Raw genomic sequence first — 15,596 nt, 5'->3', positions numbered from 1 at the left:
TGCAAACAATTCCTGGAGAGCCCGATTTCAATCTCGAATCACTACATTCATTTGCAATGATAACCCCAACAAGAATTTGACTACCTTTAATAAAGGATTCTTGATGTGACCCACTAATACTGCCTAGAACCCCCCTTGAGTATGTTCGCCATCAACTTCGAAATAAGCCTCAAATCAGCAATATCTTCCAATACCTCTTTCTTAGGAATCAATGTGATAAAGGTCTCATTTGAACCAAAATCCAAGAATCCATTCCTATATAAGTCAACAATCACCGCCTTTAAATCAACTTTAGTTACCTCTCAACAAGCCTTGAAGAAGCCCATCGAGGAACCATTTAACCTAGGCGCCTTGTCATTACACATGATCGACACTATTGACCAAACTTCATCTTCCTCAAAAGGGCGCTCGAGCCTCCCAGCTTAAACCAAAGAGATCGCATCGAGCTCCAACTGGTCTAAGAGCAATCTAGACAAGTGATCTTCTTAATGAAGTTGTGAGTAAAAGTCCACAATCCCTTGCCTAATGCCTTCTTCTTCATAAATAATACAACGCCAATAAAAACAAAGCCTTATCTCAAAGATTTGACGTCTATTACACGGATTATGTTCCTCCATTTCATTATGTCTCAAATCAAGTTTTTTGGGTATTCTTCTCATTAGTTTAAGATCTACAAAATTAATTCTAACTAGGGTTGCAATCAGCATTTGTCAAACATGCCCAGATCTAGGGGCGGAGCCAAGATTTTCATTTGGGGGGGGGGGGGGGGGGGGGGAGGGGGGGGGGACGATAATTAATTGGTTTGAACTTTGAAGTGCTTGAAAATTATTAATTTAAGAGAGAAAATCCAAGCGCATTCGATTAAGAGTTTGAAGAAAAAAGCATTTAGATCATTTGCCATTAGTCCCTCGAAAAGACTAAGTCAGGGGCCAATCTCATCAAATTTTAAAACACACAGCATGTGCCCAATATTCACCAAAAGCTTAAATGCCTCTTGTCTTTGTTCTTTTCTAATTGACTAATTCAAAATGACCTTAATACCCTCAACTTCAACCTGAAATCAAAAGCTCTTTGTTTTCTCTTCCCCAAAGTAGTCATTTTACCTTGTGGGTAAAATTTTTTACTTGCAACCTTAAAATTGATATATCAAGTTAGATAGAATTTTTTAAGCAGAAAATGATGGAATTATTCATCAAAAAATATTATGATATTTTTTACAAGGAATTAAGACAATATGCAAAATGATGGAGTGAAGATGAGGCTAAATAGATTAAAATTGATTTAATATAGATATTGCAGAACTTGAAGATGATTGATTTTAAGAAGAAAAGTTAATGATTTTTTAGTATAAGTTGACAATGAGGTCATGTAGATTATTTTTTGTGGGTCTACAAAACTGAGAGGATGAAAGAAACAAGATCAAAGGGGGCATCTCTACAGTTTGATAACAATGGGATTATCTCAAAATTCTCCAAAATAAGGATTTCTAAAAGGGAAACAATTTTCTTACTAACATAATATGATTTTAAGCCTTACTAGGGCCATGTTTCTCAAATAGATTAGCACATTACCAATCCAACTCTACAACCCTCTAAATTACATTGAAAAACTCATATTTAAAATATATGTTAAAAAAAAAAAAATTGAACTTGATCCAAGGTTAAATTTAGATTTCTATAGTGAAAAAAACCATTTTTATATATATATATATTATATATATATATATATATATATAATATATATATATATATATATATATATATATATATATATATATATATCTATATATATATATATATATTTTTTTTTTTTTTTTTATAATTTCTTTTTTCAAAATTAATGAAATTTTATCCACTGCAACCTTGACGCATCAGATCATGTTTTTAGATGCCACAAGTTGACCCTTAATAAGGGTGAAATCCTTAATAACTTGGTAAGGCGAGTTGGACTCTAAAAACAAACAGGGCATCTTAAAAGAGTTAGGATTGACAAATGGTTTAAAACATGTAGGGCTCTTAACCCAGCTGTGTACTCATCCCATTGTGTTTGAACTCCACTAAAAATGTGCCACATAGACACCTAACGTTGCTATTATGGTGCTTATCATCATGAAAGTCTCATCTTATAATTTTAGGGTCATTTGAATAAATAATACTCCTTCACTGAGCCATACCCACTCAATGAAATGTGACAATGTTTAAAATCACAAATCTGATGTAATTCTCCACCTTTATTTAAACTTTTGTGATTAATAATATATAGTGTAAAAGAAATACAACGTAGGCAAATTATTATTAGAAATAACAACTCGCCAATAACATCAGGTTTCTATCAGATTTGACAATTTCAACTTTTTAAACTAATCCTTCCACTCATTACAAGAAAAGGTGGTATTTTTTAAGTGGGAGGTGCATGAATGTATGTAATGTGCGTGATTTTCACTACATCTAACCAATCAGATAAATTTTTTTTTGATACAAATGGTGAGCTTAATAATTTTTTTTTTTTTTTTTTTGGGATTTATTTTAAAAATAAGTTATTATAAATAATAACTTTAAAAAAATATTTCAAATGTCATAAATTTGAATCCAAAACCATTTTCCTTAAAAAACTTGAATCTGACATTTTCAAGATGCCAATAGTCAATGTTTCTTGTTCATGACAACGACAAGTACGTGATTGTCGCCTTCATGAAACTCTTTTTCTTCTCAATTCTTTATTCATACGATCTCTTTTCCATATCGTGCCAAATGCAATCAAAGATGAATCCTTTTTCTTTCTTGCAAACCATGGGAGCATCTAAGTACCCCGAGAAATAAAGCTTTATGAAAAGGTTTTCTCGAGTGGCATTTTAAAATATGTATCCCCTTGGGCAAGGGTTTTCTTGCTAAGAGAGCTAACTTGGTGAATCGAGGCTCTCCACCTAATAAAGGACTTACGAACTAGCCCATTTACCTACACCAATATGTCTACATCATGTTATTATTGTATTTATTCCACTCCAATTGCTAAAATAAATATTTCATTTTTTCGAGAGATAGAGTTGGCAAGTAATCACTCATGTCTACTCCAGAGATATGCCAATTTGTGGTGCTTGGATGTATTTGAATGGATTCATTCTATTTCCAAAAGGGGTTGGGTTGGGAACATCTCATGTCATTGAAAAAAGAGATAAAGTTGGCAAGTGGTTATCAAATATATCAAGTAGACAGACAGATTTAAAGTGAGGGTAATTACCCCGATAAGACCGTTTAAAATTATAAGAATTTTATATTATTACGACTTATAATAACAACCGAAAAAAAAAAATCTACCACTATTACCCCCACATCGACAAAATCCCAACTCTGCTCTTGCAAATTGAAATAAGATGAAGTGGTGAAACACATGTAAGAAGGCCCATCTCTTAGAGGGTGTTTGGAAATTGGAATGTCCCTCCAGGAAAACCTACCCACAATGTTCTACTATTTTTTAATAAAATTATTATTTTAAATAACTTCAACTTTTAAGTGCTCATAATGCATCAATTATTGGGAAAATGACACATCCCCACTCTCAGCTTTTTTTCCTCTCTTAATTTTCTACTTATACATCAACTTTGATTCGTCTTTTGTCCTATTTACCTCCACCAACATATATTTATTTCACACATTATACCATATTTTGTTTTATTCATCCCCTTCAGCCTCCAACCACTCGCAGATAAATTTTTATATATCTAAAACTATATACTTCCTAAAAACAGAAATTTCTAAAGCACCAAGTAGGATTAGTCTTCCCAAATTTAATAATTTAGCTTTTAAAATATATTTTTTTGTGCAGATATTTTCACTATTCTTTTATAAGTTATTTTAATTAACTTAGAGAAAAGCTAAGATGCCATTTTTTTGCTTGGTGTTTAATATGGCATCGCAAAGGCTGCTAACACATGCATGGTTTTAAAACTCGTTTTGACGTCTCGTCTTGTTTGTGAGTGAGACCAAGTCATCTCAAACAAATTTTCCGATATGTTTGAGACATTTTGTTCAACAATGAAAAAAATGAATGTAGGGTTTTAAATCTCGTCTGATAATTGACTTGTTTGACCGTCTCATAGTTAGGTTGATATCGAGACGATTTGAACGATATGTCTCAATCTGGGGACAAGTTTTGAAACCATGAACACATGTGGTTACTATTGGAGTTGGACACCAAACTTTGAGAATTCGAGTACAACAAATCAAGTTCGAGCCACAAACAGTGTCTTTAAATCTTTGTTCATCCCAACACAATGATCAACTTGTAAGCCCAGTGAATGCATAAGATCCCAAGATGCAATGAACTAACCTCGAATATCATCTTCAAGTGCAATTTATTAAATTTAAGACTCATCCATGAGCATAATTTACCTTTAAGCATGTTCAAATAAAAATTTATATATATATATATATATATATATATATATATATATATATGAGTAGCGTTCAAGGGCAAACATTTTAGCAAACTTTTTGGCAAAACATTTTTCAAAACATGGGTTAGAGGTTTTGGAATGGGCTGATTTTTGGTGATGATGATCTCCTCACCGTAGAGATCATCCTCACCAAAAATCAGCCCATTCCAAAACCTCTAACCCATGTTTTGAAAAATGTTTTGCCAAAAAGTTTGTTAAAAAGTTGGCCATTGAACGGCCCCCTATATATATATATATATATATATATATATATATATATATATATATATATATATGGGAAATGTTCAGCACCCTAAGTTTTACCACACACTTTAACAAACGTTTTTTGTCCTACATGGGTTAGAAGTTTTGAAATGAGCTGATTTTTGGTGAGGATGATCTCTATGATTAGAAGATCATCCTCCCCAAAAATCAGCCCATTCTGAAATGTTTAGCCCCATGTTTACACGTTGAAAAATTGTGGACCATCCATTTTTTGTAAATCAATTTTGATGGGGTTAGAAGTTTTGGAATGAGCTGATTTTTGGTGAGGATGATCTCCTCACCATAGAGATCATCCTCACCAAAAATCAGCTCATTCCGAAACTTCTAACCCATGTAAGACAAAACGCGTTTGTTAAAGTGTGTGGTAAAACTAAGGGTGGCGAACGGGACCCATATATATATATATATATTCGAGGGACATCTAGAATTAACAACTATTTTTACAGAACCACCTGGATACTGTCCATTTTTTCAATGTTTTCTACAACACCGTTAGATGCTCTTGGATCTTGTAAAATGGATGACTTTTGAGAGATGTAAAAATAGTTGTCACTTGTCGATGTCCCATTAACGTGTATAAATATTTGATGTTTTAAATCCTTTGAAAAATATGAATCCAAAGGAAGCAAACTCTTTGTAACACTAGACTCGCTTTTACTATTCATGATGTCATGTAGTTTATCATTATTATCAAATTCTTATCCCAAAATATCAGGGATTGATTGAACCAAATCTTGTTCCTCCATTCCAGTATGTCTATTCGAGTGAAACAATGGAAATGTTTTTAAATCGACAACCAATTAACGTGACCTGACCATTCTTTTTTTTATATATGTAAAGTAAACATTACAAGGATGGAGCATGTGCATTTCAAATTCTAATTGCGCTTAGAAAGAACTATCTGCCATTAATATGAGGTTAGTATATCAGATTTGGCAATCTAAACTTTTTAACTAATTCTTCCACTCATTAAGATAAAAAGGTGGTAATTATTTTTTAAGTATGAGCATGAGCTTTGTGATGAAATAAACAAAAGAAACATACCTTTCTACATGATATATCCCCATAAAATACTAAGATAACATACCCACCAACAAGACAAAAAATTATAATTGTGCCAAGAGCAATGGGTTATGATGTATACAAAGTGAAAACATGGGGGCACACCCCTTGACACTCAAATAGGGCTGTCAATGATTTGGAGAGATCTAAAACCTGATCCATTTCGAATAGATAACTACATTTGAATCAAGGATTTGGGTTTTGTTGAGGATCCAAACCAATAAGATCCCTACTTGATAACTTAAGAGATCGGTTTTGGATCAAACATGTCCCGATCTAATTGGGACATGATCTTATGATGTATTTGAATTTTGAAAATATATAAATTATGAATATATATATATATATATATATATATATATATATATATATGAGAAATGCTAAAGTACAATACTTCAAGGGATGTTAGCATTGTCCAACACTTTTTCCCCAATAATATTCCTTCTCGTTTTGTCTTTTAGTGAAGAAGATAATGGTGTATTGGTCTTTTACACAATGAATATTTGTTTACATAATAAATACTATGAGCATTTAAGTAATTTAAATTAAATATTTTTTTTTTTTGGGTTACTTTGGTAATGAATGGCATCATAACAAATGTATATTATTTTCACATATAATTTATAAAATTGGATTGAATTAGGATCAATCCAAAAATATTGTTTTTTCATAGTTTATTAGATTGTATTTGGGACAAAGCATATTGTATTAGATGAGGTCTAGGACTTAAAATGAAAGATCCGACCTATCGGAATTGGGTTGAGGCCTAATAATTAAATTTGTAGGCAATGATACCAACTCTACATGAGCCCAATTCATTGACAACACTAGTTATATGTTATATTTTTCTAAAAGCCAAAAAATTATAATTTAGGTCAAAGATGTAAACTTAGCGTCGTTTGTTTCAGTCTAAAATCTGATTCTAGATTCCTATATGTATGGTTGAAATGATAAAATCAATTCTCTCATATTGGAATAAGAATTGGTCAAAATAAAATAAAAAACAAGGTGGATTCCATTTCTTATGATTTTCTATTTCTTTCTTCTCATTTTTTTAAAGCTAAAGTCATTTTTCACAACTAAGTATGTAATAATAATATTACCTTTTTTTTTGATAACGGGGGTGTTTGGACTTACGTCCGACTAGGGGGATCGGATGAGCCAAGGTTGGAGTTGGAACCAAGGCATATGGGACCCTACCTAGGCATGTGCAACACCCGCACATCACACACACCAGGTAACTAAGGGAACGCTCTCGTGGGTGGCCCCAAGGAAATAATAATATTACCTATTATCCCTAAAGAACTGGGCTTAGCAAAAGCTGATTATGATTCTACTTTTTGAAATCGATTTCTATAAACCATGTAACTAAATGTGATTTTGAATTTTGGTAATCAGTTTTCCATTATCTTATTCTGAGTAACCAAAAACAGAATCATCAACCAATCTTTTAGTTGTAGAGAACTATTGCCACACAAACTTTTGTTAAAGCCAACCCCAAGATGTGTGTAAATTGTTTAGTGATTTACATATGAATTGGGGTGGCATTAGGAAACGTTGGCGTGGAAATAAAATCTCTATAGTTTTTATAACTTATTTAATATAATTTTTTTTTGACAAAGTCAACTTATTTGTGATCTCACCCTTCTATTTTTCCCCTTTTTTTTGACTTTTGATTGATGTGTTTTTACACTAACCAACTTGAATGGCCATGATTATACCTTCCAAAAACTTGTGGTCTGTCATGTCCTGCCCCATGAAAATAGTTTTAGAACTCGATGGTCTCATCTATGACATTGACTCACTCTAGGTGTAAGATAACTACCAGTCAGGTTCAGTTGACTGGATTTGTTATTTTTTATACAAATAATTAATTTTTGAATGATTAAAATGATCATCATCTATGTAAAATATATATATATATTTTTTTGACTGAGCATCTACTAATCAACTTTTATGATAAGAATAAGATTGTAATTATTTAAAGAGTCATGCTGGAGTGACACAAACAGAGACACAAAGGTGACAATGATGAGGTGTTACGCACATTAGCATAGATGCTTTTCCGCGAGATACAAGTAAAAATGCATCTACGGTTATGTGCACGGCACCACATCATTTTTGTCACCTTTGCGTCTCCATTTGTGTCATTCCAACATTTTCCTTATTTAAATACAATTCTCTCTCTCTCTCTCTCTCTCTCTCTCTCTCTCTCTCTCTCTCTATATATATATATATATATATATATATATATATATATATATATATATATATATATATATAAACTAATTTCAAGCCAATTAAAACAGTTTGTCTCATCGATATGAGGTGACTCAAACGAGCTAGTGAACTTGAGGCAGGGGCAGGGGCAGGGGCAGGGGCGTGTGGGGGGTGGTTGAGGACGTATAGACAACAGTTTTTAAAACCATGTTCCCTATATGGCTCCAAGTACTTAAAAAATAAGTCATCACCAAATTAACTTTAGACAATAAGTACAATTTATAAATTCTCCTATAAAGTTTAGAGAAATCCTTTTTTTTTTTTTTTGATATCGTGGGTATCCCCACCCTTCGGGTAGGACTAATCCCGTGGTCACTTGAACCGCCCTTCGGAAAGCCATACGTGCAACAGGTTGAGCTGACTTTGGCGGGCGGCCCCAAGAAATTCATAGTTTCGTGGGGTTTTGAACACTTGACCTACTCTTATCAAGGCTTGGCTTGCCACTAGTAATGGTAATAATTTTACATACAATACATACTCTTATAAATAGGCTCTCAATCTGATGTAATTATTCAGGTTTTCTACATATCTTTTTTGAAGGGATAATTGAATCAGGGACTTCCTATGGAATTGAAAACATGCCCCACACACGCACATTCATGCACACATGCATTCATATTTTCTAGTAATTATTATGGATTTGTGTAAAAGCTAGAGGAGGGCAATCTGCCCCTTGAACTAATTAAAAAGATGTATCTTTTGGGTTTGCTTAAAGAAAAAAAGAAGATTATTTTTCTAACATCTCAATTAAATAAACCTAAAACAAATTTATAAGAATTGAATGTAAAAGCCTACTACTAAATTTGAATTTTATATGTTGGTATTATATATAATACATTATTCTCTTCACCTGAAGCCTCCACTTCTCTCAAAGGCAACATACACTTCACAAGCAGCTAATTAGCGTGAAGAAAGAGTGCTTGTCTTTACTATGGAACAGACCAAGAAAGTTGGCAAACACTCAAAAAAGAGAGAGAAAAATAATAAAGAAAAACTCATCAATAAAAAGGAGCACACAACACTTCCTCTCAACCAAAACCTCTAAAACAAAAATATAAAAACAAACAGAACCCATCACTCAATTATTTTCCTCTCCCCCACATCTCAAAACCTAACACAAATAAATCCCCCTCTCCCACCCTCACCACAAGTCCAAACTTAAGACCAAAACAAAACAATGGTACCCTTAAAAGCTCTAGTCATGGTGGTGGTGCTACATGTACACCTCCTAGGTGGTGCCGCCACCACCACCACTTCTTCCCTCTCCACAACGTCTTCCGTCAACTTTCAGGATTTGAACGTACGAGAAACAATCGCTAAAATGAAATCCCGACCTTCCGGGGTAATGGGTTATCGAGAATTATCGAAAAATGATGAAGGTGAAGCTAAGGGGAAGTGGAAACTGAATTTAGTTCACAGGGATGTAATATCAATGGGAAATTATTCCGATCCCCAACGAAGTCTCAAAGAGCGGTTGAAAAGAGACGTCATAAGAGTCGCTAGCCTTACTCGCCGCCTGACCACCACTACTAGTGGTGGTGGTGGAGTTAGTTATGACGTGGAGGAATTTGGGTCAGAAGTAGTTTCAGGTATGGACCAAGGGAGTGGAGAATATTTTGTACGGATAGGTGTTGGAAGTCCCCCAAGGGATCAATTCATGGTGATTGATTCTGGAAGTGATATAGTATGGGTGCAATGCCAACCATGTAATCAGTGTTACAAACAATCCGACCCAGTATTCGACCCAGCGGACTCTGCTTCGTTCGCCGGTGTGTCTTGCAGCTCTACCGTTTGTGACCGTCTAGAGAACGCCGGCTGTGGTTCTGGTAGGTGTAGGTACGAGGTCGCATACGGTGATGGGTCGTACACAAAGGGGACATTAGCCCTTGAAACTATTACTTTTGGTCGAACCACAGTCCAAAATGTGGCCATCGGGTGTGGTCATAGGAACCGTGGTATGTTCGTGGGGGCTGCAGGCTTATTGGGCCTAGGTGGTGGCTCGATGTCGTTTATTGGGCAACTTGGTGGTCAGACCGGTGGTGCATTCAGTTATTGCTTAGTGAGTCGTGGGACAGCTTCACGTGGCTCATTAGTTTTTGGGCGCGATGCGGTGCCGATAGGTGCAGTATGGGTTCCGCTTCTTCGTAACCCACGAGCACCAAGTTTCTACTACGTTGCCCTAGCAGGCCTCGGCGTGGGGGGTACACGTGTTCTCGTTGATGAAGATGTGTTTCGGCTATCGGAATCAGGAGATGGGGGAGTGGTAATGGATACCGGGACTGCGGTTACTAGGCTTCCATTGCCAGCTTACAAGGCATTCCGTGATGCCTTCATTGCCGGCACTACGGGCCTTCCTCGAGCCTCGGGGGTATCGATCTTTGATACATGTTACAATCTTTTTGGACTTACTGAAGTGCGGGTGCCAACGGTATCGTTTTATTTTTTGAATGGGCCGATACTGACACTTCCGGCAAATAACTTTCTGATTCCGGTGGATCAAATGGGGACATTTTGTTTTGCTTTTGCTCCATCTTCAGGGATATCCATTATTGGGAATATTCAGCAAGAAGGAATTCAGATTTCCTTTGATGGAGCAAATGGGTTTGTGGGCTTTGGGCCCAACACTTGCTAAATTAATGTATAAAAAAAAAAAAGGAATTTGTGAATTTTGTTGGTCTTAGTTATAGTTAGTAGTATTGGTTCTTGGTAGTGGGTGTGATTGAGATTAATGCAATTAATTAAAGAGGGTAATTAGTAATATATATAGAATTAGAAGTGAGCATGTGAATATTGGTATTTTTATTAATTCTCTTACTGTATTAGACTAAAGTATGCTTTTCTATGAGAATTGTGTGTTGTAAAAGCTTGTATCCTAATAATGTAATTTTAATCAAGAAACACACACACACACACAGTGAGAGAGAGAGAGAGAGAGACAGACAGAGAGAGAGAGAGAGAGATCCCAAAAAGAAATCTCAAGACAATCAAGATTCCCCACAAGAAAGCTAGAAAGTCTAAAGTACCCTTTGAATATGTGACATGAGAGCATCCAAGAGATCACTTTAACTCTTCTGGTTAATGGTCTATGTTGGTTGGTGGGTGTATCCTGACACCACATTTCTCATTGCCCAACTCTCTCTCTCTCTCTCTCTCTCTCTCAATCAAGTTGTAGCAAGTTGTATAGTGTTAGAATCATGAGAAAGGGAGCCACCACACCATGGTGGACATGTGAAACTATCACTCATGGCCATGGGTGGTCTGGTCTACCTTTTGATGTAACCAAAGTAGGGATTCAATCAAATAATAACTTTTACAAAGGTAATTGCTTTTGGCTCTTTTGAAGATAGGAGAGTTGAACATGAATTGGTTTCTAGTCCTTTAAAGCTCATAATAGAATTGCATAGAAAAATGGGTAGGAGTAGTCATTTTCTAAATGTAGATGGTTTAGTTAATAATGATGATGGGAACTATTTGTCCAACTCATTCTCCTCCTAGTTTTTCTTGAAAAACCTTTAAAGGCCCACAAAAAAAGTAATTGGTTCGAACTTGAAAAAAAGGAGGGGAATCAACAAAGACAAAGAAGCAGTATGCTTAGGAATTAGGATCATTGAGGGGATATACATCAACTTTCTTTTGGGTTGTCAGCCATATCTTAACACCCATAGCCCTAACAATGCTCAATAAAGCACTAATGGCCATCATTGAGTATAGTGTTTGGATCTCATAAGTGAATCACAATCATGATTTAAGGACAAAAAACCCTCAACATTACATATCCCTTAGTATTTTCAAGCTCATGACATATATATATACATATATATCCTTTGACTTTGGTCCACAATGGAAGGCAAACAAATAAAAAAATTATGAAAATCCTTGATTTTTCTACCAAAAAATCCAATCTTGTTCTTGATATTTGAAAGTCAGGGGAGATAAAATTAGGGTTTAAGATGAGGGTCAAAATTTAACCTAGAGGTTGAGGATACTTTTTTTGAGGAGAAAAATCAAGATTTATTATTATTATTATTATTTAAGTTTCAAGAAGAGGGCTTTTTTATCATATTCTTTTAGTCTTCCATAGAAGAATAAAAGTTCAAGTATTGCTCGTAATTAACAAATTTTAAAACATACTCCTTCCACTTGCAATTTTTTTATTTTTTATTTTTATTTTTATTTTTTATATGGGATAATTTAGACCTCTCTCTTTGGGTGAATATGTGTTTTCAAATTGATGACAAACACCTTATAGCGGTCATCGTTAAAAGGTAACATAAAATGAACCTTCAATCTCATGAAAAGTAACACACCCATAAATTTCCCCGAATTCCTTTATCTTCATTTGGCTTTGATTCCAAGATCTCCACTTCTTCTCCATATTATATAATTAATTGTTCGATGTTCTCTATTGTTTCATCTTTTAAATCAACAAGGAGAAAATAAATAAAAATTTTACTTTATGAATTTGCCAAATAAATCAAGGTTGAAACCATGATTTTATTTGTATTATTTTTTTGCCTGACTAGCCTTACTAAGATTGTAAGGATTTCACCCTAACTAAGGGTCTTTGGGCTCAACTTGTGGCCTCCAAAACTATGATCTAATGCTTAAAGAGAAAATTTTACGAACTTTGAAAAAATAAATTTCAAAATAAGAAGAAATTATTTTTCGCCATTGAATTTCAAATTTAAATTTGGGAGTTAGGTAAAAATTCAATAGCCATCCATTATCAAAACCTTGGATCAAGTCTAGAAGATTTTTTTTAAATCTGAGTTTTTTTTCCATGAAATCTAAAGGGTTCTAGTGTTGGATTGTCAAAATCAGGAGTGGGATATGCCTAAACTGTCCTTTTTCCACCTCAAAAGAAGTAAAAAAGTGAATTTTGATCTTATAAACAGGAAGGGCATTTTAGTAATTAGGAAAGTTGTTCAAAGGCCCTCTGTTTGGAGGAGACGCTGGTGTGTCCTTTCTTTGTGGGACCAAACCGAAAGGTTTTTACAGAGATCAAGTAAAGGGGACTGATCAGTAATTAAGTGTGTTACTGTGAGAGATGGTAGGGCCTACCCCACCCCCCTACCCCCTACCCCCTACCAGCCTTTCAGATTTCTCTTTCTCTTTCTCTCTCACGCTGCATTTTCTTGGCTTCCCGCCAAACCATAGGACAAACCTCCTTCGTGCGTGGGATAATGGGCCCACCACAATCTACTTTTATTGACCATAATCGAAAATCACGTGGTGGTGTGTCCACGCATCAGGGACAGCCTCAATCATTGATGTGATGCGGTTAAGGTAGGGTAAGGTAAGGTTAGAGAACTTATATTGGCGCATCAACTTTTACTTATAATAATAGATCACTTAATTAAATTAGAGAATAGTAAATCACTTTTAATAGGGTTAGAAGTTTCGAAATGGGTCGATTTTTAAAAAATTTAACCTCAGTTTACAAGTTGAAGCAATTGTGAATCATTTATTTATTTTTATAAATCACTTTTGATGGGATTAGAAGTTTCAGAATGAATTGATTTTTTATGAAGATGATAACTATGATGAGGAGATTCTCACTAAAAATTAATCCCATTTTTAAATTTCTAAGTCATATAAGACAAAAAATCATTGTCATAGTTTTTGTCATAATTGTTGTTCTGTTACCTTTATCTTTTTCACTAAAAGACAACAGAAGGGGTATTATTTGAAAAAATATGTGTTACAGAATGCTAACATCCAAATATATATATGAAAGTGGTTCAGCAGCCTTAAAGTTTGCCAAACATGGGTTAAAAGTTTTGGAATGAGCTGATTTTTTGTGATGATGATCTCTATGATGAGGAGATCATCCTCTCCAAAAATCAGCTCATTTTGAAATTTCTAACCCTAGTTTACAAATTGAAGAATCGTGGACCGTCCAATTTTTGTAAATCACTTTTGATGGGGTTAGAAGTTTTGGAATAGGCTGATTTTTGGCGAGGTTGATCTCCTCATCATAGAGATCATCCTCACAAAAAATCAGCTCATTCCAAAACTTCTAATCCATGTTTTGAAAAATATTTGGCACAATGTTTGGCAAACTTTAAGGCTGCTGAACCGCTCCATATATATATATATATATATATATATATATATATATATATATATATATATATGGGTCCCGTTCGGAACCCTAAGTTTTACCACACACTTTAACAAACGCGTTTTGTCTTACATGGGTTAGAAGTTTCGGAATGAGCTGATTTTTGGTGAGGATGATCTCTATGGTGAGGAGATCATCCTCACCAAAAATCAGCTCATTCCAAAACTTCTAACCCCATCAAAATTGATTTACAAAAAATGGACGGTTCACGATTTTTCAACATGTAAACATGGGGCTAAACATTTCGGAATGGGCTGATTTTTGGGGAGGATGATCTTCTAATCATAGAGATCATCCTCACCAAAAATCAGCTCATTCCAAAACTTCTAACCCATGTAAGACAAAAAACGTTTGTTAAAGTGTGTGGTAAAACTTAGGGTGCTGAACATTTCCCTATATATATATATATGGGTCACGTTCCTAAGACTCATATTGAGACTCACATTGCGACGCACCATTTTGTCTTATATGGCAAAAAATGTTTAGAATGAGCTGATTTTTTGTGAGGATGATCTCTGTGATGAGGGGATCATCCTCGCAAAAAATCATCCCATTTCAAAACTTCTAACCCCATCAAAATTGATTTACAAAAATTGGACGGTCTATAATTTTTCAACAAAAATTGGACGGTCTAGAAGTTTCATAATGAGCTGATTTTTGGCAAGGATGATCTCCTCACCATAGAGATCATCCTCACAAAAAATCAGCCCATTCCAAATATTTTTACCCATATAAGACAAAACGGTGTGTCGCAATGTGAGTCCCAATATGAGTCTTAGGAACGCTGTTCTATATATATATATATATATATTTGGGTCAGGATCCCTTGACAAAATATGGGACAAAGATCCACACAAATCTTCTTGTTCGTCAGATCTTTACAAATCCAATGGTCAAGATCTATTTTAGAACATGAGATTAATTCTCACTTAAAACTTTTAGAAATTGCAAATTCCTCCCCCCGTCATAAATTTGTGTGGATCTTTGTCCCATATTTTGTCAAGGGATCCTGACCCAAATATATATATATATATATATATATATATTATATATATATATATATATATATATATATAATGTTCAGCACCCTAAGTTTTACCACACACTTTAACAAACGTTTTTTGTCCTACATGGGTTATAAGTTTTGGAATGGGCTGATTTTTGCTGAGGATGATCTCTATGATTAGAAGATCATCCTCCCCAAAAATCAGCCCATTCCGAAATGTTTAGCCCCATGTTTACACGTTGAAAAATCGTGGACCGTCCATTTTTTGTAAATCATTTTTGATGGGGTTAGAAGTTTTGGAATGAGCTGATTTTTGGTGAGGATGATCTCCTCATCATAGAGATCATCCTCAGCAAAAATCAGCCCATTCCAAAACTTCTAACCCATGTAAGACAAAACACGTTTGT

General features: G+C 34.6%; 1 protein-coding gene across 1 annotated transcript; it reads left to right on the top strand.

Annotated features, from left to right (window-relative positions):
- The first annotated feature begins 9,090 nt into the window (after positions 1-9,090).
- Positions 9,091-10,922, top strand: LOC147397825 (Eukaryotic aspartyl protease family protein). The gene has a single exon (XM_086446828.1). It carries the CDS (start codon positions 9,237-9,239, stop codon positions 10,689-10,691), a length of 1,455 nt encoding a protein of 484 aa, XP_086302954.1. The 5' UTR covers positions 9,091-9,236; the 3' UTR covers positions 10,692-10,922.
- Positions 10,923-15,596: the final 4,674 nt, after the last annotated feature.

Source organism: Akebia trifoliata, chromosome 7 (genome assembly GCF_017979445.1).
Source record: "Akebia trifoliata isolate Shusen 1 chromosome 7, ASM1797944v1, whole genome shotgun sequence".
Classification (NCBI taxonomy): domain Eukaryota; kingdom Viridiplantae; phylum Streptophyta; class Magnoliopsida; order Ranunculales; family Lardizabalaceae; genus Akebia; species Akebia trifoliata.
Note: the sequence above shows the minus strand (reverse complement) of the source record. Positions and strands in the feature narration are given on the sequence as shown.